Source organism: Embiotoca jacksoni, unplaced genomic scaffold (assembly GCF_022577435.1).
Source record: "Embiotoca jacksoni isolate LCO1_2020_lvr unplaced genomic scaffold, fEmbJac1.0.p SCAF_61, whole genome shotgun sequence".
NCBI classification, from domain to species: domain Eukaryota; kingdom Metazoa; phylum Chordata; class Actinopteri; family Embiotocidae; genus Embiotoca; species Embiotoca jacksoni.
In genome coordinates this window covers 58,247-85,496 of record NW_027185416.1, presented here as the reverse complement: position 1 = coordinate 85,496, position 27,250 = coordinate 58,247, and the positions used below count along the sequence as shown (strand labels likewise).

Sequence of the window (27,250 nt, the reverse complement as noted above, 5' to 3'; positions counted from 1 at the left end):
CTGCGTTGCTGCGGACGCTTCGTTAATATAAAGCCCGCCGTTCACTTTGCTTCTGTTCACCAACAGATTCTCCTCCAGGTCGGTTTTCTAACCCCGTGCGTCCGTGATCGTGTAACCACTCCCACTCGTGGCTGGTGGAAAATTACCAGCTTACGAGCAACAGGCAAATGAATGGTACCTGCGGTTTTTATCACACCGTTCAACCCGGCGGGGTTCCTGCGCGCAGCAGGCGCGGCCTGACGGCACATTCACGTTTAAAGTAGTGGGAGCTTCACGGAGAGCCGAAGTGGGCCGAATCATTCAACTGCGTTAGTTTGGCGCCTCGCAGCGCGGGCCGTCATGTTAGCTGCCACCTCCACGAATGAGGGCGAACATATGACCGAGCCCTCAGAGGCAGAAATACAGACCGAAATACAGGTCGCTCCGTGACCCGCCGTCCGGACCAGCGGATCACGGAGAAGTCCATTCGGCCCTCTTTCTCTCCGGGCGGAGCGGTCGCGTGGGCGCTTGAGCGAATTGAAATAAACTGACAGCTCCGTCCGTCAATAGGACGCCAAGTAGGAAGTCTCCGCCAGAGGCGCAGCCAATCACAGCGCGGTGTGGGCGTAACCCCAGTCCAAACTTTACGCGGCGCCATCGGCTGAAAACTAAACCGAGATGGAATCTCCCAGTCTGAACCGGTTTCAACCGGTTGCGAGTTAGTTGCTTGAGAGAGGAGAGGAGGCGCAGGCACACGACCTCCATACCGACACCGGGAAATTAGGACTCACCGAGTCGTTCGTGGATCGAGCTTCACTTTGTTTCGTAGAATGTGTCGGTGACAGATTCCTGGTTTACCGTGGTCGTAGTTCGGAGTCCACATCGGTGGTACACACATCTCTGGAGCCCGCGAGACAGGACATCTGGGACAGGACGTCTTTCTGAGACACAGGACGTCTTTCTGAGACACAGGACGTCTTCCTGCCCCGGTACCGAGCCCTCCTAGTATCCGGTAGTTCTCTGGTACCGTCAGAGCCGTGGACCTGAGGTAGGTACAGGTGGAGAACCGACCTCATGCTGTGATTGTCGCGTCTTTACTTCGACCTGCATCGGGATCAATAGAGGCTGGTACACAACCCGGGGAGCACCGGGAGATAACCGGGGTAGATAACCGGGGAGCACCGGGAGATAACCGGGGTAGATAACCGGGGAGCACCGGGAGATAACCGGGGTAGATAACCGGGGAGCATCGGTAGACAACCGGGGAGCACCGGGAGATAACCGGGGTAGATAACCGGGGAGCACCGGGAGATAACCGGGGTAGATAACCGGGGAGCATCGGTAGATAACCGGGGTAGATAACCGGGGAGCATCGGTAGATAACCGGGGAGCACCGACTGCCCCCCGGTAGCTATCATTTACCGTTTCACAGGGATTAGCTAGCGCCAGCTGTCAGAGAAAAGTACCGTAACTTCCTCAACTTCAACGCTGATCTCGTTCCGGTACTTACTGAAGTCACCCGGTGCTGTGTGTTAAACCCGCGCCTCTCCGACCACCACCATCACCACCACCATCACCACCATCAGCATCACTCGGTGTGAGCGGATGTCAGGTCGTTGCTAGGTACTTAGCCCGTGTTAACTTTGTCCCGTGTTAACTTTGTCCCGGTTTTACCGTAAAGCGTCCGAACACGTAATTCCCCGGACGAACCGTACCCGGGCTGTCTCGGTGTGGCCGCGACGCGGGGCGCCGACGTCCCCACGGAGCGGTGCTGATACCCGACTGGGACTATGGAGGCGTGAGAGCCCGCCGTGTCTGGTGGGAGTGGTTGGAGGTGGGAGGAGAGGGTGGAGAGGTGGGAGGGTGGAGGAGGAGCGGGTGGAGTGAGCAGCACCATGTGGACGTTTGAGCAACACGCTGCTAACAACTTAGCTGTGGATGTAGCTATGACGGCTAGCTGATGGTAGCATTGTGTGTGCGCGTGTAACGTACCTCGTGGCGCGTGCACGCTGCTCCCACTCCCCGGTTACCGTCGACGGGAGCAGCTGTCAACACGGTTGTAAAGCACCGTTCACCGTCCGTCTTTTTCACCCACGAGCTGTTTGCGCTGCGGTCGGTGTGTTTGGAGGCGCGAGCTGTCACTTCACAGATGTAAACAACGTGACGTCGTCTTGTACATCCGGCACGTGGCTCGTTTAACCTTCATAAACGCGCAGAAAGCATCATTTGATCAGTCGGAGAGGCAGGCAGCGAGGAAGGACCTCCTGGGTTTGAGTCGATGGAAAGTTGTTTGTTTAAACCAACGGGGAAGTGTCATTGACTTTGGTTTTATAAGTGCTTTAACTGATAAATATTGACCTGTTGTTGTTGTTGTTTGTTTGTTTTGTTGGTGGGGGAGGGGTAGTGTGATGCCACTATGCTAAAAGCTCTCCCATCAATAATAACAATAATAATAATAATGCAGGTTAACAGAAGTTTGGAGACAGTGCTGCAGTGCTGTCAGCAGCCCCGTGAGATAATCGAGTTAATTTGAGTCCCAACTTGTAAGTTGTGTCTCCAGGAGGGAGACCAGAACCCAACCAGAGCCCAACCAGAGCCCAACCAGAGCCCAACCAGAACCCAACCAGAGCCCCAACCAGAACCCCAACCAGAGCCCAACCAGAACCCAACCAGAGCCCAACCAGAGCCCAACCAGAGCCCAACCAGAACCCAACCAGAGCCCCAACCAGAACCCCAACCAGAGCCCAACCAGAACCCAACCAGAACCCAACCAGAGCCCCAACCAGAGCCCCAACCAGAGCCCCAACCAGAACCCAACCAGAGCCCCAACCAGAGCCCCAACCAGAACCCAACCAGAGCCCCAACCAGAACCCAACCAGAGCCCAACCAGAGCCCCAACCAGAGCCCAACCAGAGCCCCAACCAGAGCCCAACCAGAGCCCCAACCAGAGCCCCAACCAGAGCCCAACCAGAGCCCCAACCAGAGCCCCAACCAGAACCCAACCAGAGCCCCAACCAGAGCCCTGGGTCCAACATTTTCATACAATTTTCAGTTTTTCATTTGAAGAAGAAGTGACAGAGCTTTTCCTTCCCTTTTGTATACATGTGATCGGTGACAGCCATGTGACACCGGGAGCTTAACTTCTTAAAATGACGGCTGGCTGGTGGGTCCGGGGATGTTTGTTACGCCGGTCAGCTGTTTGGAATTGTTTCTAAACACACGGTTCACATGACTTTGCCTGTTGAATGTGTTCTGTGCACTCATGACCCCTCCCTCTGCTGTCCTTGTTGCAGAGCTCTATGCCAGCAATTATGACAATGTTAGCAGACCATGCAGCACAGCAGCTGCTGGACTTCAACCAGAAACTGGATATCAACCTGCTGGATAATGTGGTGAACTGTCTATATCATGGGGTGGGACCACAGGTATGTTGCGTCTCTCTATGTCACAAGTCCTCTATAACCCACACCTGACCACAAAACCAGCTGTATGCTTCTCCCGCCCTCCTTTTCATCATCCACCCGCTAAATAAATCCATCCGGGAGCGACAGATTCCCCTAATTGTTGTTGCAGGACAGACGAATCCTGAAATCACTGTTGTTCTGTTTTTTTTTTTTCTCAGAAGCATTTGCAGGTATCTTCATGGGCATCATGAGTGTGTTCACTCTAAAGTATCATCCCTTATTTGTATTTCAGCAAAGAATGGCACAAGAAGTGTTGACGCACTTAAAAGAGCACCCGGACGCCTGGACGAGAGTGGACACCATCCTCGAGTTCTCCCAGAACATGAACACCAAAGTAAGCTAGCTCCGATCCAGAAAAACATGTCTGGACAGACACTTGTTTGTGCTTTGAGGAAGAAGTCTTTTTTTTTTTCTTTTTTTTTTGGACAACACACAAAACAAAACACATACAAACCTTTTACACCACAGTGGTTTGCTTATACCAGGCTTTGATTTATCTAAAAGGTGCTGAATGGTGGAGCTATTTTTTTAATCCAAAGTTGCACTTGGCTCCAGTTGATGCGTACTTCGGTGTAACTCGCAGACTTTACTGCACCTGAATTAGATGAGACTTAAAATGTGGGGCAGGTCTATTCTATTTTTCTGGTAATAAATGTTCCCACTCCAAGTCCTATTAATCTGGGGTCAATTACACGTGCAGGCAGTGACTGCACATTTAAGATTTCGTGTTTAGCGGGCAGCAGCGTTAAAACTGAACTGCTCAGGTGGTGATCGTGACAGAAAACTCGTGTTTTCAGCACATCATCAGGTCCAGCCACCTTTTACCCTCCAGTTTTCATCCATATGAAACCACTAGTGACGTGCCCACAGATCAACTTGTGTGTCCTGCTACTATTAACAGATGTAAACTATATCCAACACTTTCAGTTCAATCTTCAATTGCCAAATTTATAACCATAATAGAGTAATAATTGATCATTTATTACCAATCCTTGCATTTGAAGTCCACAGATGAGGCTCCTGTGCCGTCGCTGTATATCTCCTGTTAGTTGTACATCGTGCACTGATCTGCTGGTAAAGCAAACTGACTGTGAATAGAAAACTCTGGAGTTTTCAAGATTATTTCCAAAACTCACAACCGCATCAACCAAACAAAAAGGTCTGATATTTAGAATAATCAAACCTTATCTTGCACCCATAATGGAAAGCGAATGTGCGCACTGATATGAAAACAATTGGAGCCCAACACATCCAAAACTTCCTCAAAGTATTGTTGACATTTGCCTTTTTTCTTTTGTGCTTGCCTGTAAGATTGCTTTTTAACACTGACATTCATTACTAATGTCTGAGCTGATGTATCAACAGTACTTTTTGTAGTTTTGAATTTGTAATTTGCCAAATAAATAGGGGCATTAGAGGAAAAGAGGAAACCGAAGGTAAACACCTCTTGAATTCTGCATTCATCTTGATTCATTAGTTTGAAAAGTGCATAATTACGAAGCACTGTGAGCATCTGGCTTTTTTCTTACTACTCTTATTCTACTATTTGAAAATGTAATGAATTCAAGCTGTGACTATTTGATATTAATCACAATGTTCCATTATGTTTATGGCTTGTAATAGGAAGAAAAGGGGTGTGTCATCCTGTGCATCATGACACAGCTAGGCTTTGACGGCAGGCCTCCACAAGGTCTACCCTTTTTAAATTCCCTTTGACTGAATTCTGTTCATCCGTTTCTATTGCATCTGTTTCATTGGACAGAGGGAGGGTGCAGGCTGCAGTCAGTAGGCTCCATTTGTAGAGAGGACATTTTTAAGGACTTAATTTCACCTGTAGGGATCATGGCGCTGTTCCCGCCCCGCCCTTCTCTCCGCTACGTGCATCCTTTTCTACGTCCTCCCTTCTGTTCCCCTCAGTTCTTTTAGTCAAACGTCACAAAGCCTTCGGCAGTTTCTTTCTGATAATCTCCCCTCTCCCCCTCACGCCCCCCCGTGGTGGTTTGTGTAAAGTGTGGTGGTTAAAAGTGATCTGAAACACGGCAGACATGTGTGCAGCACTCCGGGTGACACCTGTGAGTGGTGTACAGTCAGTGTGCCTGTAAGGAGATTTCACCTTTTAATCTTCCAGCTTCCATTGTCTGTAACACATCGTTAATCCTGCTTTCCACACGTCCTACGCTACATGCCATTCGCTGTCGTTTTGCAATCATCGTCCTCTTGAATTGATGATCCCTACAGTTGAAACGGTCACTTCAAGTAACACTAGATCAAAGACTAACTTGTAAATAAAATGTTTTTGTTTTTCTTTGTTCATGCTTCATAATTAAGCAATCATGAATTGATACAGAATGTAACCTGTGGTTGGTCTTGCTGGTTCTTATGACACACCAGTTAAAGGGATGTGATTTAGTTGTTATTTAGAAACAAACATGTATGTTTTAGTGTCAAGAAAACGGACCCATATGGTTTAGGGTTGGGTATCGACAACATTGAATTATTCTTTTCAATTATTTTGGATTTTGGTTGTTGATTCTGGTCCTTATTAAGGTCTGCTTCAGATTCTTGGCATGCTCGCAGAGTAATAAACTTCTGAGGGCAAAAAATATCTTTAATTTCAGCAGATTTAAAGGCTGCTGGCAAAAACAATATATTTTGTTATTCTGCTTCTTAAAAACAAAACAAAAACGAGAAATATTAATGGTAGTTTTCTTTTGGCTTTGTTTTTTGTGGGCATGTTTACACAAGTTGAATCTTTAGTATTACAGCTGCAGGTCAGGCTGTTGAAAATGTGTCATTCTTAGTGATCTCTACATTAAAAACATGTATGTGTTGGGGAGGGGGGGTGGGGGGGTGGGGGGGCCTCGATGCTTCATGTACAGATGAGACATGAAATATGATCCACGGGGTCCAGTTTGAGCAACAGATCCACGAGTTTGACGGCTTATCGGGCCGAAGTGTGATGTTTGATATTATGAAGGAGGATTTTAATGCTCTGGAAAGTTCGATTTTGCTTTTCATAGTGATGATCTTTGTAAACGAGGCATTCATGTTATAAACCATACAAACACATTTGATTGACGGCCGCAGCCCCCCTGACCAGAGGACGTCCCGCTGCAGCTGAAGTTGAGGCAGATTCAGGTCCACTCTCCTGCCCTGTTGTTGTTCTTTTGGCTGGAGTCCTCTGTGTTAACATCCCTGCTGCATCAACAAAGTTACTCCATTCAAATGAATGAAGGGGCTACATTTTTTCATGCGGGGCTTTCATGCTGCTGTAAATACTTCTTCATTATACATGAGCTTGTATTTGAGCTGCGGTTACATTTCACTGAATCCTCCTCTGTACCGGTGAGGGAGACGGAAGCACAGCAGCGTAAAACTTTACTTTCAGGAGACTTAAAGCAAAAATTTCAGAGACGGAGAACAAATTCACAGGTTTTCTACACAATTCAAAACCCAGTTCTCGATGCCCAACCCTGCATAGTTTGGGTCGCCTCGGTAAATGAACATTTAACACAAACCTTGTTGTGTCTTCTCGACCGTTAGACTCGCACTTAAAGCAAAGCTGTGCCAAAGCTGCTGTAATGGGTCGGCGTATTTTTCTGCTGTCATTTGCTGTCTGGTGTGATGCTGGGAGAAACAGCAGGACTTCTGCAGAGTTCCAGCTTAATGCTGCTTGTAGAGATTTAAGAAAAACAAACTACAAGTGAATGTTGTGCATAACTACAAAAATCTGCATGAGAGATGTGGTTCAGTCCAATCCAATTTAGACATGCAAGTTACAACAGGCTGGTCCACTTCATACTGTTTTTGGTTTGTATTAAAGTTACACAATGCTTGTTGTTGAACGTTATTATGAAGGCTTTCTCCTAATGCTTCTCCTCTTTGCATGTTACAGTACTATGCTCTTCAGATTCTGGAAACAGTTATCAAAACAAGATGGAAGATTCTTCCCAGGAATCAGTGCGAAGGTAAAAAAAAAAAAACTTTCATTCGTGGTATAATCCACGAAAATCCTTGTTCCGTCAGTGTTGGTGCATTTTTTTTCTTTTTTTCTTTTTTTTTTTTTTTTAATGTTGTGACGTGCGGTTGCCATGTTGAGGAGTGTTCCCCTCTTAAGCATGCCGGTTTGTTTTCTGCTCGGCTGGCTTGCAGAGAAGCTGGAGTCTGCACTTTAGCTGGCGATTTAGAAGAAACAAGCAAAACAGCCCTGAACGGGTTTAAACGCTGTGAGAAGTAGATGAAGTACAGTTTAAGCTATTAACTTAAAAACATAAAAATAGAAAAGCCCTCGTTTGTAGTTTTTACGTCGCCTTTTCTTTATAAAATAGATGCAATAAGCGCAGTGTTATAAACTACCGATAAATCCAGATGTTTACAAATAAACATAAACATTGTGTGAAGAGGTGATACCAAGTAGTTCAGAACAGCCATTTTCTCTGGTTACGACAAAAACACCAGGTTGAAAATGTTCCAACTTTAATTGGTGCCTAATTGCCACTTCTACTCATCAACTCTACTCTCTGTTTGTTTGCACCTGCAGTCGAAATCCACTTTTTTTTAATTTTTTTTTTTAAGAGTTTTAAATCAGAGTGGGATGAAAACTGACTCTTTTTTTTGGGGAGCAAAAAGAAACGATAATGGCATTAAAATTCATGATCGTGCAAATCAGTTGATTCTGCCTTCCCTCCATTCTGCTCTCATTTTTTTGCTCAAAATTCATTCATTTTTTCCCCCATTGACCTAAGACTTCCCTACTTCTGACCGTAGATGCCTGAATTTTGTTCAAGTGGCAAACCCAATGCAGGGCGACCGGCAAGTATGTCTTTTCCCCCCTTGTGTCAGAGTGTTGCCTTGTTTTCGGCTCCTCTCACTGCATCCCAACACATAATGTCCAGGATTGAGTGCAGCTACAGTCTAGAAAACAAATGCGAGGGAGCTGAAAACAGGTTTTTTTTGCTCACATTGACAAATCTTGACTGTCTGTGAAACCACCCGGGGAAATGTAACTTCTACTGAACCAATTAAAACCCACTTTTTTTTTTGCCCTTTAGAGGTTCAGTGGCAGCTGCAGCCCACATCCAAGTGTTTCACCAACTGGCTTTGCAACAGTCTGTAAACGGAGGACCACATCTTTTTTTCTTTTTTTTCTTTTTTTTAAGTGCAGATGTGGGATAAGATTGGCAGATCCAGCTGCTTCTGAGCCAACAGACTGTGTCAGGGTTTACTGAGTAATGTGCTCCATGATATGTTGATGTACACATGTTATCGGTGCATGCTAACGGTCCTCTGATATATTTTTGTATTTGCCAGGTATAAAAAAGTATGTTGTTGGCCTCATTATCAAGACGTCATCAGATGCATCAAATGTAGAGGTGAGTGAACATTTATTTCACTCATTTTTTTTACAGTCATTGTGTTTGATATGGATGTTTGACAGAACAACCAAGCAGCACATAATGAAAATGTTTCTGGATGAATTAAGTTTCAACTCTATTATAAAGGCTTGAACAACCTTTTTGTGTCACTTAACTGCACCGATGTGATTGAAAGTTTTACAACCACGGCCGACGCACATTGTGAGCCACATTTATGGAAAGTGTTATTAGTATTTAGTGTCCATGTCACATCACAGCAGCAGGTCATGAGTAACGCTGGTGACCGCAGAGTCTTCAGACGTTCAGATTGAATTCAACCAACAGTGACAGCGAAGTGTTTCTGCTCTTCATCTGGAGAAGGCAGCGCTTCACTTCAACTTAGACGCTTCACTGTTGAAATCAACAGGAAAGAGGAAGCCGTGTTGCCACGTGCACGTCGTGATGCTCAGCTTCATTACAGTTGAAGCTGTAGTTTCCTGTCAGCGCCTGATATCAGCAGTATGTTAAAGAGAACTAAAAAAAATATATAGAAATACTGTTTAAATACTCACGACAAAGGAGAAAAAAACAAAAGCGAAAATTAAAGTTTGAGTTTTCATTTCTGGAAATCAGTTTTAGTTTTTAAAAGTAACATAAGAATTTATTCTGCATTGGACATCAGTAATGACAGTGAACACTTGGCTGTTACGAGGCCTACGTGTCTGCTTGTAAACAAGAGGTCACAGCGGATGAGGCTTCAGGTCCGGTGAAGGTCACAGAACAACGACACCTACATGGAAACCATGTCCACCACTTGGCTGTTAGTATTTAACTTCCTGCTGAGGCAGCACTTTCCTGGACACGTTTCTGCTGTTTGCATCATCCTCCAGTATGTAACTCAGCAGAAACACGAGCCATGAAACGGATGAGACTTTTTTTGCAGGGTTTTAAAGCAGTCGGTTTTTGCAATGATTGGATTTGAACACTCGGGTACAAGAATCCTAAGTAGTCATAGTAACCAAAAGAGCACTCGGAGAGCATAATGTCTTCAGCCTGACAAACCCTGACTGGCTGTCATAGAAAAGTGCTATTTATGTCTGACTTCACCGCTTACTTTACTGGAGACTGTAATTGTAGGATCAATTAGATTCATGGTGTTTATTTTCCAACACACTTTACTGGTCCTCACATGTCTGTCAAAAACACCTGCATCTTCTCTCCCCTCGCAGATGACGTCTGTTCTAATTATTATGAAATATGAAGCGTCAGAAATGAATGTTTCATGTTTTTTATTTGACTGTCTCCTCCAACAAAGTGTTTAGTATTTTTTTTGTTTTTTTGTGCTGCGTTTCCGTATGGTTTATCATCTTCCAAATGAAGTATTTAATGATGTGATGAAATGACAGACGTGTTCTGAAACTCAGACGGTGAATTCAAGAGTAACATATTCCCTGTTTCTTTTTATATATCTTTTTTTTTTCTTTTTTTTTTTTAGAAAGAAAAAGTGTACATCGGGAAGCTGAACATGATCCTTGTTCAGGTAAGCTTCAGCACTCGTGAATCCACACCATCTTAAGAGTCAGCTGGTTTCTAGCTCGGATGCTGAATAGCGGCTAACCTCTGAGGCTGCGGTCGCTGCGGCCTTCTGCACTGTCAGAGCTCATCTACTACTTAATGAGAGTCTGTGTTGCTGAGTAAATTTTACCTTTTCAAACTGTGACATCAGAGATCACAAATCCACATCGTTGCACATGAACTGTTGGTCACAGTGGAAATGAAAGTGCTTGTTAGTGAGGATGACTTCTTTAAAACCTCATCAGTAATTGCGTTGTAAGAAACACTTCATTCTGCTCTGTTGAAAACGGGAAACGGTTTTCCGAACCCCGTAGTGGGTGAAGATATCCACCCTGACAGCAGGAGAGAACGGCGCTGCAGGAAACTCGCATCCAACTCACTGCGTGGACCGTTTGAAAGCCGCTGACGAGTACTAAGAATATTTCTGAGATACTTTACCAGAATATAACACGCAGAAGGTCGATGCTGCTGAAGTCACGATGCTTGGTTAGTTTTTAAGGAGGAGAATAAAGGGAGCTGTGGATAATGGATTAATAATGTAGTTACAGTGAGGGGGTATACACAGAATAATTCAGTGAGTAATAAAAAAAAAAAATCTATTTTCACTTTCATATATGTAAAATAAGTTTAGACATCTTAATGTAAAAGAGTTCATCTAAAAACCTGGTTTTAGGCCTCACAGCTCTCCTCTTTTGTAGTGATGCTTTTCAACCTGAAGATGTCACTCTTAATTAGTCTATGTGGTTAAAAAACTGTCGGTGTCAGCTACATCGACACGATTCCTTATGGACTGAATATTCATTCTCCTTGAGTTTCTCAGCCGATGCTCATAAAGTGTCACTGCGACCTTGTCGCCGTAAAGACATCCCGAGGAGAGAGGCTAGAGAGGAGCGACGCTCGCGTTTGTATGGAAACAGTAGGATATATATACAGTATATATATATATATATGTGTGTGTGTGTGTGTGTTCACAACCTGCAAAGAGGTTATACACAATGTAAGTATAGAACATATTACATAACAGAGACGGTTTTATTCGTCCTCCAGGGAAAAACACAAAGCCTCAGAAATATGAGAAAGACCCGGAGACCCACGGATGAGACTTATCGGCGCTTCCTGAATGTGAAACGATGTGACAGCACCTGCTTGTCCGTGTGTGTTTGATGTATATTAGCGTGAGGGAGATACAGATGGGCTCACTCGCTCCACCAGTGACTTTGCATTAATGCCAGTGAGAGTGAGTCACCGCTTGCGTCAGCGGAGCTCACGTTGTTTTGGCCTTGAGGGACCGAAGAGATCCAGATTCTACAGCCGTCCTCAGGAGACGGTTTAACAAAGCAGTCTTTATGTATGTTGCCTTTGTACCTGTGTGTGTGTGTGTGTGTGTGTGTGTGTGTGTGTGTGTGTGTGTGTGTGTGTGTGTGTGTGTGTGTGTGTGCGCGTGCGCGTGCGTGTGGTTGGCAGCAACACATTTTCTGTTTACTGTTGGATGCCCGTAGAAAGTTCATCTCCACGGCAGGAACAGGGCCACATGCTATTTTTAACAGGAGTCACTCATCAGTCTTTCGTCATCCGATCTCACTTCGTTAGTGAATAATGCCACTTCTGACTGATCTGACATCCACGTGCTTGTGCTCCCCGTGCCTGCAGATCCTGAAGCAGGAGTGGCCCAAACACTGGCCCACCTTCATCAGCGACATCGTGGGGGCGAGTCGTACCAGCGAGAGCCTTTGTCAGAACAACATGATCATCCTGAAGCTGCTCAGCGAGGAGGTGTTCGACTTCTCCAGCGGACAGATGACCCAGGTCAAAGCCAAGCACCTCAAAGACAGGTCGGCGTGCTGCATCTTCCTAAAACAGCCTCTCCGCCGTTTTGCTGAGTGGTTTCTTTTTGGTTTTGTTTTTGGTGATTGTTGCGATCAAAGATGTTTGATTTTGTGGCAGATTTTCTCAAACATTACGACGTAATTTGAGAAATGTCAAGTGAGTTTTTTGCATAAAATTGTGGGAATTAGGAGAGGAAAAAAAAGTCAAAAAAAAGAAAATGCGTTTTTTTTATAAAGCTCTACAAGAATAAATATGTAATCGCTTCCTTTGATAATAATAATGTTGCACATTACAGAAATATTTATAATGTCAAGTTTTGTTTGAAAAGACTTCATACTTCCAGCACAGCTTCTGCTGAGGACAGTTTTTTGTGGAAAAATCGCGGGAATAAAAATAAAACCAGCAAACTCGCACAAATATTGCGGAATTTGCGTTAATTATTGCGATCGCGAATTCCCGGCGGGACGAGTATACCGCTGGAAGAAGCTCCAGTTCAACACTAAAATGTCCGTCACCATTAACGTCACCTACAAAGTCGAGGAGAAATGTCTTCAATCTGTTACAGAATTAAAAAACACATTCATCTGTCACTGATCCTACAAAGTTATTCCAGCACTTCCAGAGCATCATAAAACCTGATCTGAGCGTGCAGCCGCTTGAAATGTTGCAGCCAGAATTTAATCCACTGTTGTCATGCTGTGATCTGCATCCAACACACCTGCAGACAAACTGACACTTTAATTACAGCAACGCTGCAATTTGACAAGTCTATCAGTAAAGTCAGAAATATCACGCAGGTGATTTGTGTTGTCTGCGTTGATTCCAGCCGGTTGTCGCTCTGCGGTGCACATTGTGTGTTGAGCTGCACGGCAGCTTAGACATAAACAGACTGAGGCAGGACGTCAAAGAGGAGCACGTTTATTTCCCTCAAATCTGATTGACTGCTGTCGTCGTTTCCTTACGTCAGACTGGGTTTTTTTTTTGTGCCCTTTCCTCATTCAAACGTTCCCCGACATGTTCATTGGGGTTGAAGTCTCGCAACCGAGGGAGAAGAAATCTTTAAATATATTTTCTAGATGGAAAAATAATCTTCTTCTCGCTGTTTAAAGCTCCATTTAATGGCAGATCTTTGGGATGGAGCTGAATCTCAGTCAGGCATCCTTTAAACCGCTGAGTTTGACTGAAGGTTTTCTGTGCTCTTCCTTATTCTTCTTGCATCACATAAGCTTCACAGTTCCAGCTGTCGGTTTGGATTTATCCATGAAGACTGCTTTAATATACAGGGAGCATCCAGCAGCAAATATTATCACACTTTTATTAAATACAACACTCTTCAAGGAAAAAGATCAGAGGTGCAGTTCCAGTCCTTTAATTAATGTCCTGTAATTAATGATGGTTTAGATAAAGAGCTAATTGATCAAAAGAAAGGAGTCATGATTATTCACATTGTCTCTGGGTGTGTGTTTTACAGGATGATCTTATTATCAGTGTGTTAGATGATCTTTAAAAAGTTCTTTTCTTTCTTTCAGCATGTGCAATGAATTCTCTCAGATCTTCCAGCTCTGTCAGTTTGTCATGGTACGTTCCTCTTCGCCTCACTGTTACCGCGTCGCTGTGCAGTATTTCAATCATCTGCTCCACACCGCTGTTTGTTCTTCAGCTGTTTGTTGCACTTTCAGGAAAATTCCCAGAATGCCCCACTGGTCCACGCCACCCTGGAGACCCTGCTGCGTTTCCTCAACTGGATTCCTCTGGGATACATCTTTGAAACCAAACTCATCAGCACGTTGGTGTACAAGGTGCGAGCACGCAGACACGCACGGCAGCATTTAGCCATTTTAACAGTAGAAATGTGGACTAGCCCTAAGAGAGGGCGTGTTTTACTCCCAGGTAGCTCCGGCGCCTCCTGACCTCATTACTGTGGCGCCAATAATCACGTTAAAGAACACTCTCGGTGTAATACTGGGATTATACAACAAGTTACCAACTAAATAAAATACGTAATCTAAATGTGTTCATATTGTGGAGCAACTCGCTCTCAAAATGTAAAACTTTTAGTTAGTGTGATCTCTGTTTCCATGGCAACACACAGGGTGTGACTAAGAAAACAAGCAGTCACAACCATACTCTTGTGTAACGTATGCAGTGTTTACTACTCCAGGAAGTAGTCCGGCCCTTAGCAACCACCTAGCAACAGAGATGATTTCTAGTCTCCAACTGAATAAATACAGACCATAGAAACACTAAACTGATCAGCTAGCTCAGTCTGGTTGGAACAAAGATATCTGATGAACAAAGACATCTGGTGAACAAAGATATCTGGTGAACAAAGATATCTGATGAACAAAGACATCTGATGAACAAAGACATCTGGTGAACAAAGATATCTGATGAACAAAGACATCTGATGAACAAAGATATCTAATGAACAAAGATATCTGATGAACTAAGATATCTGATGAACAAAGATATCTGAGGAACAAAGACATCTGATGAACAAAGATATCTGAGGAACAAAGATATCCATGTTCTCATGTGTTTTTAACATTTTAGCTCCGTGTCATGTGTTCAAACCAAACCGGTCCAGCTAGCCGCCGCTAGGACTGTAAGTGCGTGACTATCCGTGGTGTTACGGTACGGGTGCTCAGAGCGACCAAAAAGGACCAAAAGAGACCCGACTTCACCAAATGGGTCATTTAATAGATCTAGAACAAGTAGAAACTACATTATATTACATATTATATGAAATTCTATTCTAATTCTATATTCCCATTGAGGAGGTGGAGGGATATTTGTAGTGATGAGCAGGATGTGATGTCATGACGATTTGAGCACGTTGACCAATCAGATCTCTGGGTCAGAACTGCTAATAATTGTTTAATTGAAATCGCTGAATATTCCCTTGAACTGTTTCCAGTTCTTGAACGTGCCCATGTTCCGCAACGTGACTCTGAAGTGCCTGACGGAGATCGCCGGCGTGAGCGTGAGCCAGTACGAGGAGCAGTTCGTGACCCTCTTCACGCTGACCATGTGTCAGCTCAAACAGGTGGGTTCAGGTGAGGCGGGACGTTTCCCTCCGACCCGGAGGCCGAGCGCAGTTTTTTTTCTAACCTGCGCCGTGTCCGCACAGATGCTGCCTCTGAACACCAACATCCGGCTGGCCTACGCCAACGGCAAGGACGACGAGCAGAACTTCATCCAGAACCTCAGCCTGTTCCTGTGCACGTTCCTCAAAGAACACGGGCAGCTCATCGAGAAGCGGCTCAACCTCCGAGAGACGTTAATGGAGGTGAGAGAGAGAGAAAACGCACAATGTGCTGCCTCGGCTCGTTTAGACGATGTCATTGAAACGTTGGTGGTGTTGTTGTCCCCTTCCTGCCGCCTCAGGCGCTCCACTACATGCTGCTGGTGTCCGAAGTGGAAGAGACGGAGATCTTCAAAATCTGCCTGGAGTATTGGAACCACTTGGCCGCAGAGCTCTACAGAGAGAGTCCCTTCTCCACGTCCACGTCCCCGTTGCTCTCCGGCAACCAGCACTTTGACGTGCCGCCACGCAGGCAGCTCTATCTGCCCGTCCTGTCCAAGGTACCGCCAGCTGACGTCTGACTGCAGCGCTTTGTTGATGCAGTGTGATGAATGAACACCGTCGTTGAATTTCTGAACTTCTAAGTAGCTTTACTTGCCCGTGTGGCCCGAGAGGCCTCAGAGGGTGCAGAGCAGTTTCGGTTCGTGGAAGCTGCAGCGTCATAACTTGTAGAAATACTAGAGTCAGTTGGCAGCGGGCAGCAACAGGTGGCTGTTAAACTGCTGCCAGAAGAGCTGCTCGTCACACTGTTACTGAAAATCAGCAGCCAGTCGAGTCAAAGTTTGTCCTGACTGGCGGTAATATTTTACATTTCATAGACAGTGTGTGAATACAACCTTAAAACAAACACTTACACACACACACACACACACACACACACACACACACACGTTAAAAGGATTCTCTGTGTGTGTGTGTGTGTGTGTGTGTGTGTGTGTGTGTGTGTGTGTGTGTGTGTGTGTGTGTGTGTGAGACGCGCACACATGCTGACGGCTGTTTTATCTCGTGCAACAGGTGCGCCTGCTGATGGTGAGTCGGATGGCCAAACCGGAGGAGGTGCTGGTGGTGGAGAACGACCAGGGGGAGGTGGTCAGAGAGTTCATGAAGGACACCGACTCCATCAACCTCTATAAGAACATGAGGGAAACCCTCGGTAATGACCTCACCATCACAACTCCCACTTTCTTTCATCTGGTTCTTCTTATAAAAGTCGTGTTTAACTGGTCATGACCACTAAAGCGTGATATGTTGGGTTTTTTTGTGACCGCTTCATTTATAAGCAGCTGCTTGTACTATTTACTCACTGATCACACACCTCATTGTAAAGAGGGGAACCAGTGACTCAGCGGTCAGCGCTGCCTGCAGCGTGCGTGTGCGTGTGTGTGTGTGTGTGTGTGTGTGCGTGTGCGTGCGTGCGTGTGTATTTTCTCACAGTCCAAAGAAATGCAGGTTAAATCGATTGGAAACTCATCAACTGGCAAACAGTTCAAAGAGCGTCTGCTGGGACGGACATCAACTCCTGGGAAGCTGTTTGAATAATGGATGGATGTAGAGAGAGCAGAAGCTTTGGTTGTAACACTGATGACAGACTGAAGGATCATAATAAAATATGTGTAAAGCAGCAGTTAGTTACTTCCACACTGTCTGTCAGTGTTTTCAGGGATCAATCGTTCCATATACACTTTATTGTGCTTTTCTCAAGCGGCTTCCAGCAGTGATGTCATCAACCATCAGTGATGTCATCGTTGGTCTACGAATACTTTTATATCCATTCTGTGTTTTTTTTTCTTGAATGTAGCATCTCGTCTGAACTTTAACTTCGTGATCCCACTGACTGATGATACACGTGTCACCCTGCAGTGTATCTGACTCACTTGGACTACGCGGACACCGAGCGCATCATGACAGAGAAGCTTCACAACCAGGTGAACGGTACCGAATGGTCCTGGAAGAACCTCAACACGTTGTGCTGGGCCATCGGATCCATCAGCGGGGCGATGCACGAGGAGGACGAGAAGAGGTTCCTGGTCACTGTTATCAAGGTAGAGAAACGGCTCCCAGCTTTTCCTCATATGAACAGTTTTAGAGAAGCAGTGGAGCTCCACAATCGATTTGTTGTTTCTGTAACTGAATGTGAGCAGTGCTGCTACCGAGACGCTGTTTCTCTGTGTTTGTGAGTTTGAGTAATCTTGTGTTTGTTTCAGGATCTGCTGGGTCTGTGTGAGCAGAAGAGAGGGAAGGACAACAAGGCCATCATCGCCTCCAACATCATGTACATCGTGGGCCAGTATCCACGCTTCCTCCGAGCCCACTGGAAGTTCCTCAAAACTGTGGTCAACAAGCTCTTTGAGTTCATGCACGGTGAGAAATTAAAGTCTTTTTTTTTTTTTTTAAACTGAGTCAGCTGAGATGATTCGCTCCAACCCTCACAGTTCAGTGTCTGTAGCCGGTGGATGGAATTAGAAAGTAAATGTCCCCTCCGTCATCAGAGACCCACGACGGAGTTCAGGACATGGCGTGCGACACCTTCATCAAGATCGCCCAGAAGTGCCGGCGCCACTTCATCCAGGTGCAGGTGGGAGAGGTGATGCCCTTCATCGACGAGATCCTCAACAACATCAACACCATCATCTGCGACCTTCAACCCCAGCAGGTCAGCAGAGAGATGCTCCTCAGCACTTCCACCCCAGAGGAAGACTTCTGTTTGTTTTCTCCCTCAGTCTGACGGGTTTCTCTTGTTGCTCTGCAGGTGCACACGTTTTATGAGGCGGTAGGTTATATGATCGGAGCCCAGACGGACCAGGCGGTCCAGGAGCACCTGATAGAGAAATACATGCTGCTGCCCAATCAGGTGTGGGACAGCATCATCCAGCAGGCCACCAAGGTGAGACGGCGCCGCGCCGCCACGTCTTCATCCTCCACACAAACGAGAACGAGTGCTAACGGCTCCTCTGTCCTCAGAACGTGGACATCCTGAAGGACCCGGAGACGGTGAAACAGCTGGGCAGCATCCTGAAGACCAACGTCAGAGCCTGCAAGGCTGTGGGACACCCGTTCGTCATCCAGCTGGGACGGATCTACCTGGACATGCTCAACGTGTACAAGTGCCTCAGCGAGAACATCTCTGCTGCCATTCAGACCAACGGTAACGACCGAGCTCTTCAACATCTCCGCAAACATCTGTCATGTCCTGAACTGCTGACTTGGATGCATTTGTGTTGTCGTATATGTTTGTGGAGGCCTCGTGTGGGTCGTCACAGATCTGCACGCACACTGTGTCGCCTCATTGTTGTTTAGGCACGCGGCCCTTTGTGTAATCCAGCACTGCTGCAGTGGGTTGCCAGGTTTGAAAAACACCCCCAAAATGCTTTCTGTGTCATGCGTCAATACTTTATGCCCAAAGAGTTTGGAAAAAGGAAGATCGAGAGGAAGTCGCCAACACAAGCTGCTGTTTTGTGTTTTTGTTGCGCTGCAGCTGAAATGAGTTTCTCTTTTATTCGTGTTCAGCATTTTGTCATTCAGTAATGCCGTTTTATCTGCAGACCAGCAGGACTGTCTTCTTTTTTTCTTCTTCTTTTCTTCCTGCCGTGCGTGATGGTGACTCATCTGCGAGTCTCTCGGTGCAGCGTGAGGTGTGTCGGTAACGATCACGTGTTTCGGAGCTTCAACCAAACCTTTTCTGAGAACGTTTGACTTGAAGCAGCGTGCGGAGCAGATGGCTCTGCTCACCTGTCGGGGAAGACCATCATGTATTATAAAGCAGTGTGTATGTTAAGGATGGGCGACTTGTTTGCGATCACGTGATGTGAACACCAGTTTTGTTGTTGTATCTCCAGCAGATGATCCCGTTCAAACATTGTGACTCCATTATCACCCCGGAGCCGTCGCGGTCACTGATCTGCAGCGTCGTGTGTTTTCACAGCAGATATTTCGACTTTTCATTGTCGGGAAAATACGGTTGCATTAATGTCGTCCGCGTCCAACTCGCAGGAGGTCCTGCTTCAAATGCTGGCTCACTTTCATGACTTACTGGGACACGAAATGAAAGTGAACTCATGATCTCCTCCGGTCTGCTGTGTGAATGTGGCAGCGACACAACAGACTGATCTGGGAGGAAATGGTCGATTTAGTCCTGTTTTAACCGTCATTTTGAAAGTCCACACTTATGATGTACAAGAAGTGAAAGTCCAGACTTGGACTTTCACGCTGCTCATGAGATGCACGGGACTGTTAACGTCTGCGGGGGCCGAGCACATTTAGTTTCACACTTAAAAAAAAAAAAAAAAAAAAAAAAAACAGCAAAAAACTGATACTGGATTTTTCTGGCTGATACAGATATTAGTTAAAAAAAGATTTCTAATTTGTCGCAAGCATTTTTTTCTTTATTATGGTCTTCAAAAAAAGTTGCCATGTCAGCCAACACATATGATGTAACTGTGACGATGCTCTTCTGTGTGAAAGTTAAAATGAGTTTGGTGTTGCAGGTGAGATGGTGACGAAACAGCCGCTGATCCGGAGCATGAGGACGGTGAAACGGGAAACGCTGAAACTGATCTCGGGCTGGGTCAGCCGGTCGAACGACCCGCAGATGGTAAGAAATAAACATTCTGCACGCAGTAATGTTAATAAAATGATGGAGGTGTTTTTGCGGAACAGCAGAGAAGTATTTGTACTCCTGCGCGGCCGTCGATGAAGCGTCTGATGGGCGAGAAGCAGCCGAACTAATCCGCTCGGTATTTTTAGATCAAACGCACAGATTTGATTTCTGCGCGGCGGACCTGCCGTCAGCTGTTTGTATCGGCGTAACAATTAACATTCAGAGTTCCTCGGTGTGCTCTGCACCTTTCCAGGGTTTCATCTGAGCTACTTCAGCTGTGTTCGTCCTGCGGCGTCGCTCAAAACGTCTTAACGCCTGTTTTTGAAGATTTGAAAACATCTCCGGTCGTTTTTCCAGGTCGGAGAGAACTTTGTTCCGCCGCTGCTGGACGCCGTCCTCATCGACTACCAACGCAACGTCCCCGCCGCCCGAGAGCCCGAGGTCCTCAGCACCATGGCAACCATCGTCAACAAGCTGGGGGGACACATCACCAGCGAGATCCCGCAGATCTTTGACGCGGTCTTCGAGTGCACCCTGAACATGATCAACAAGGTGAGGCCCAACGGGCGGCTGCTGCTCTCCAACACGGACACAACAGAGAAACGGTCACACGTTAAGAAATATTTCATGTTCTCAGTACTCTACATATAGTTTATAAATAAACATATCATAGAAATAAAAAGCTGTCGTTCAGGTTTCTCTGCTCGCTGCTCGTCTTCTCGAGCCTGCAGAGAAACCTTCCCGTGTTCTGGAGCTCATGTATGAAGAGACACGAGAACCTGCAACACTCCTTAATATCAATATGACCCCTTCAGGGTCCGAGTGACCCGCCGGGACCAGAGCGAATATATCGTTATATAATAAAAACCTGACTGGCTTGTAAACACAGAACGAAGCGGTCCGTGCTCACAGTCGGAGGAACCGCATGTCAACGAGGTGTTTGTTGGGGTTTTTCTTCTCAGAACTTCGAGGAGTTTCCAGAACACAGGACTCACTTCTTCTACCTTCTCCAAGCTGTCAACTCTCACTGTTTCCCCGCCTTCCTCGCCATCCCCCCCGCCCAGTTCAAGCTGGTGCTGGACTCCATCATCTGGGCCTTCAAACACACCATGAGGAACGTGGCCGACACCGGTAAGACTACACACACACACACACACACACACACACACACACACACACGTTCATGCAGTACCTATAATCATGAACTTTCATATTGAGCATCGGTACTCCGAAGCATGAACACTGATTGATGTAGAATTCATTTATTTTTATTTATATAGCGCCAAATCACAACACAGGTTATTTAATTTAAACACGTTAAAGTCCTTCCAGCAGAACTTTACAACATTATAGAGAAACCCAACAATTCTACAATTCAACAAATCTACAATTCAACAATTCAACAATTCTACAAATCAACAATTCTACAAATTACAAATCAACAATTCTACAATTCAACAAATCTACAATTCAACAATTCTACAATTCAACAATTCTACAAATTACAATTCTACAATTCTACAATTCAACAATTCTACAAATCAACAATTCTACAAATTACAATTCTATAAATCAACAATTCTACAAATTACAATTCTACAAATCAACAAATCTACAATTCAACAATTCTACAATTCAACAATTCTACAAATTACAATTCTACAAATCAACAAATCTACAATTCAACAATTCTACAATTCTACAAATTACAATTCTACAAATCAACAAATCTACAATTCAACAATTCTACAATTCTACAAATTACAATTCTACAAATCTACAATTCTGCAATTCTACAATTCAGCAATTCAGCAATTCTGCAATTCTACAATTCAACAATTCTACAATTCTACAATTCAACAATTCTACAATTCAACAATTCTACAATTCTACAATTCAACAATTCTACAATTCAACAATTCTACAATTCAACAATTCAACAATTCCCACATAAGCTAGGAGGGAAAAAACTCTTTAATGGAGAAAAACCTCCAACAGAGGGAAGAAAAACTCCCTTTAACAGGAAGAAACCTCCGACAGAACCAGGATCAGAGGTGGGCGGAGCATCTGTTAACAGAACTAGGATCAGAGGTGGGCGGAGCTTCTGTTAACAGAACCGGGCTCAGAGGTGGGCGGAGCTTCTGTTAACAGAACCAGGATCAGAGGTGGGCGGAGCTTCTGTTAACAGAACCAGGCTCAGAGGTGGGCGGAGCTTCTGTTAACAGAACCAGGACCAGAGGTGGGCGGAGCTTCTGTTAACAGAACCAGGATCAGAGGTGGGCGGAGCATCTGTTAACAGAACTAGGCTCAGGTGGGCGGAGCATCTGTTAACAGAACTAGGATCAGAGGTGGGCGGAGCTTCTGTTAACAGAACCAGGATCAGAGGTGGGCGGAGCTTCTGTTAACAGAACCAGACTCAGAGGTGGGTGGAGCATCTGTTAACAGAACCAGGCTCAGAGGTGGGCGGAGCATCTGCCTCGACTGGTCGGGGTGAGAGGAGAGCAGAGAGAGAAAAGGACAGCATAGAGATACAAGACATGAACTGTTGGTGGAGACGACAAGCAGAGATCAGAGACATGCAGCTCCATGACGGGACATCTGGAAAAGAAAGAACAGAAACTAGACGAGTGAAGGAACTGAATGGAGACAACAGACAAGAAGAAGAAACTATGGGAGAGAAGAAGCATGAAGTTAATGAGATGTGATGATGAGATATGAGTTACAGAGTATTGATATGAGTAACAGAATAACTGCAGGATGGTTCAGGGTGTAGAAACACGCAGGTTGCCAGCAGACACCTCATTTGATTGACAGGCAGAAATGAGTCAGGAGACACAAACACTTTGAACAGAGCTGCGTCCCGTCGATGGTTCTCAGGGGGACGCTGCAGCTCGTCGAGCTTCAGTTGTGTGTGTGTGTGTGTGTGTGTGTGTGTGTGTGTGTGTGTGTGTGTGTGTGTGTGTGTGTGTGTGTGTGTGTGTGTGTGTGTGTGTGTGTGTGTGTGTGTTGGAAGCTGAACTTGTGTTCTGGTCTTCAGGTCTCCAGATTCTCTACACGCTGCTGCAGAACGTTGCTCAGGAGGAGGCGGCCGCTCAGAGCTTCTACCAGACGTACTTCTGTGACATCCTGCAGCACATCTTCTCTGTGGTCACCGACACGTCACACACTGCTGGTGAGCTCGGTCACACACACACACACACACACACACACACACACACACACACACACACACACACACACACACACACACACACACGCAACGTTAAACACCCACTTAAACTTCGTTTTCATGTGTAAGATGCTCCCTTTACAATGATATGCTCGACGCTCAAGCGTTTTCAAGTCACGAGAACCCTGTTGCTAGGCAACGGCAACGTGGATGGCACCTAGAAGCCGCAGAGGCTAACCAGTTAGCAAGTGAGCAGGCAGGTAACGTAATGTAGGAAATGTGAAAGGCATGAGGAGAGAGGGAGAAGACCGAGGATGTTGCGACATCAATATTTTTCCCAGATGTGTTTTTAAATTATGAAGAAAAACTATAAAAGTACAAATTATAATGTGAACTTATTCAAAGACATCAGCAAAAACAAAAAAGAGTCGGATGTTCGCACGGATCTTTTCATCCACATGATGTCGACATTCAGCAGATGAATCACATCAGAAAGCAAATAACATGAATAAAAGTCCAGAAATCTGCTTAGAAATCATTAAAAAAGGCACTTGAGAGTTTCAGACTTCTTTTAGTGTCACAGTCGAGCAGCAGTCTGCCGACCGGAGCTGCTGATGGAGGATTTTAATGTCACCAGTTTGACAGCATGTGAACAAATTCAGGTTGAAAACGAGGCTCAGAGAGAAGTGCCAGGAAGTGACATCACAGCGGCGTCATGAGGAGCTGCCGTCCTGACTGACTGCCGCTGCAGGAGGTTCCCAGACCCGAGAGGGACTAAAGCTGGATACACTTCCTGTTGTAAACGTGTGTGTGTGTGTGTGTGTGTGTGTGTGTGTGTGTGTGTGTGTGTGTGTGTGTGTGTGTGTGTGTGTGTGTGTGTGTGTGTGTGTCCTGCAGGCCTGACGATGCACGCCTCCATCCTGGCCTACATGTTCAACCTGGTGGAGGAGGGGAAGATCACGACGGGCCTGAACCCGGCCAGCCCCACCAACAACCAGGTGTTCATCCAGGAGTACGTGGCCAACCTGCTCAAGACGGCGTTCCCCCACCTGCAGGAGTGAGCGACCGCACGACACACACACCCTCTACCCACCTCAGAGCTACGTGTCTGTTCGTCATGACTTACGATGGTGTGTGTGTGTGTGTGTGTGTGTGTGTGTGTGTTAGTGCTCAGGTGAAGGTGTTTGTGACCGGGCTGTTCAGTTTAAACCAGGATATTCCCGCCTTCAAGGAGCACCTGCGGGACTTCCTCGTCCAGATTAAGGTGAGAACAGATCACAGATCAGTTGTGTGTGTGTGTGTGTGTGTGTGTGTGTGTGTGTGTGTGTGTGTGTGTGTGTGTGTGTGTGTGCGCGCACGCTGAGCTGCTGCTGTTTCCACAAATAACAACACGTTCCTACGCAGCCAGCTTCTCCTCACAAGTGTGTGGAGGGTTCACAGCTGCTGCCAGTTTATTGTTGGAATAAAACTGAGAGACACACACACACACACACACACACACACACACACACACACACACACACACACACACACACACACACACACACACACAGTGATGTGTCGTGTCTTCTGATTGGAAAACAAGCAGCAAAACTTGGCTTAAAAACTGAACTCCTGTTCGATTTCTCCTGAAGTCCAGATTGAGGCAACAGATGAAATCTGTTTTTTAAACTTTAAAATGTTTTTTTTCCTCAAAGAAATTCATCTTCTTTGAACTGAATATATTTGTTGTTTGGTCCGTGTTATTTCAGGGACTTCCTGTTAAAAGGAGGTTCACCGCTGGGACATTTTTTGAGACTAAATCCTGACAGGAGGAGGAGGTGGAGGGTTTTTAATATTACCTGCCGTGCTCTGGGATTTTAATCCGGAGCGACTCGGCCACAATCACCTGCTGTGTTTTTTCTTTTTCTCCTCCTGTAATTTAAATCCTCCACGGGAAGCTCTGTCGGTCTGTCATCTTCATTTTATCAGCTCGGTGGGAAATTAGAGGTTTTTTTACCTCCAGTCTGATAGATGGAAACATGTCAACAGCAGTTTCTGCTGTCGTCCTGTTCAGGAACCGACGTCCTGCCTGGAAACTGGGCACGTTGAGCAAAAATACTATTTAATAATCGACTATTATTGAAAGACCTCTGAGTATGTGGTGAACTGTTGTTCGCTCTGCACGTCCAACATCAAACCGACTTCCCCTGGTGACAAAGCAGCCGGTGTTTGCTGATATGTTGATGGAGCGTCTGATCCCTGCTTCACTGTCTGAAGGCTGCAGACCGACAACTTGACCTGCAGTTTATTTTATGCTTTGAAAAGCAAGTTTCCTGTTTGTCCTTCAGCTTCTAATGTCGTATCTTTAGCTTGAAGTAGCCGAATGACTTTAGATCTCGTTTTATATATTCTTTTTTTTTTTTTTCTTTTTAAAGCTTTGATTGGATGTTTTAAAGTTCAAAAGTCTGTGATTCATTTTGTAGTAATCTCACTGGAGTCATATGTTGTTCTTGTGTTGTTTAATGGCAGCTGTTAAACAGCTTTTACGTTCATTATCGCCACTTTGTGGTGGCTGTAACACAAAAAACAAACAACATGGCAAGATGCTAAATAAACTATGAAGACGTTTTAATAGTCATTAAAAATCTACGTCCTGCTTGTTGTAACACGATCTGCTGTCCCGGTCACGGACCAGTTTAAAACCCTCTCTTGAATAGCGAGTTGAACGACCAGGGTCCACGGAGAGTCTGACCTCGCAGGGGTCACCGGTCTGTTTGGGACGGTGTGAATCTCACGGCAGCACCTCCGTGTTGTGCGTTGCAGGAGTTTGCAGGCGAGGACACGTCGGACCTGTTCCTGGAGGAGAGGGAGGCGTCGCTGCGTCAGGCCCAGGAGGAGAAACACAAGATCCAGATGTCGGTGCCGGGCATCCTCAACCCTCACGAGATCCCCGAGGAGATGTGTGACTGAGCTGCAGCTCCACCAAACTGTACAGTACTCCAAACAAACAAACAAACAAACAAACAAACAAACAACCCCCGAACACAACAGCAAACACAACAAAAAACCCGAGAGGCACCCGAGCACGGCGGGAGGCCGCGCGGCGTCCCGCCGGATGTTTGTTGACCAAAATAATGCCAATAACATGTAAATGATTACCGCGTCACCCTGTGGCCCTTTTTACATAATCCGCGTTTTCTATGGAGACTTTTTGTGTAATAACTTTCCAGAACTGTTAATCCCAGCTTCCGTTTTAGTTGGTCTCTGAACCCGTCTCAGACCTGCATGACGACGTCATAACGATTAGGACGAGCTCCCCATCCGCGTTCTGTTCGGTTCCCTTCACCTCCCTCCCACGTCTTTGTTTATATATAAATATATTCTATATACAGTCTGAACAGGGCGTCCCGTCGGCAGAGAAGCTTCTCGACCTGTGGCGGGACAGACAAAGGAAGTGGTCCTTTTTTTCGAGGCGCATGCACCGCTTGTTTTGGTGCCCCACTGCATTGTGGGAGAATGTGAATGGAACAGAAAATGAATGAAGGCCGAGACGTCGGCAGCCGTCGCTCACGAGTCGTGCTTCACCCAGAAAAAGAGGTTGTTTTTTAGGGAAAGCAAAACCGAATATGTGCATATCATCCCAATTGTATAGCATCTTTAATACCATGGGAACATTTTTGTTTTTTTCCTTTTATTCTATTGTTTCTTTTTGTTGTGGGTGTGTGCGCGTGTGTGCTGTCGCCTAGTCGACATCAGCGTTTTGTTTTCCTCTAAGAGGATTGTTGCTCATTTGTGAGCCTTCATAAATGGGATGTTTTAAGGACGTGGCGGAGGTATTTATGGGTTCTCGGTTGGTTGTATCTTTATAACAACTCCTCTTTAACTCAGATGGCTTTCAAGATTTTGAATTGTACTAATTTAGATTGTTTACCATGCAGTAGTGCTTCACAACACTACCTTTAGAGCAAATTGAAATAAAACTTGGGTTTACATTTAATTTTGTATTTTTGCATTTTTCATTTGTTACTGTTTGAGTTCTGTCCAAATAAACAAAAGGCTTTTTGTCCACAGAGCAAATGAATTGCCGACGAGTTTAATTAGGAAAGAATGTATAAATCCAAATCGGCGCCCAAATCTCTAATGGCAAGTTTCCCTTCAAGGTGTTACATTTGTTGTGAACTTTTTGAACTGATTAAAGTTGAGAATTTTATAACCCTG

General features: G+C 45.5%; 1 protein-coding gene across 1 annotated transcript; it reads left to right on the top strand.

The window, feature by feature from the left end:
• On the top strand, positions 1–27,250 carry xpo1b (exportin 1 (CRM1 homolog, yeast) b). Its single transcript, XM_069174772.1, has 25 exons — positions 1–1,027; positions 3,273–3,404; positions 3,676–3,777; positions 7,339–7,411; positions 8,754–8,815; positions 10,293–10,337; positions 12,023–12,204; positions 13,729–13,777; positions 13,879–13,998; positions 15,117–15,245; positions 15,330–15,488; positions 15,587–15,784; positions 16,299–16,437; positions 17,145–17,326; positions 17,489–17,645; positions 17,774–17,937; positions 18,034–18,168; positions 18,246–18,429; positions 19,769–19,875; positions 20,239–20,433; positions 20,844–21,012; positions 22,919–23,053; positions 23,948–24,107; positions 24,218–24,314; positions 25,856–27,250. The coding sequence occupies exons 2-25, from the start codon at positions 3,279–3,281 to the stop codon at positions 26,000–26,002; spliced, it is 3,216 nt and encodes a 1,071-aa protein (XP_069030873.1). The 5' UTR covers positions 1–1,027; positions 3,273–3,278; the 3' UTR covers positions 26,003–27,250.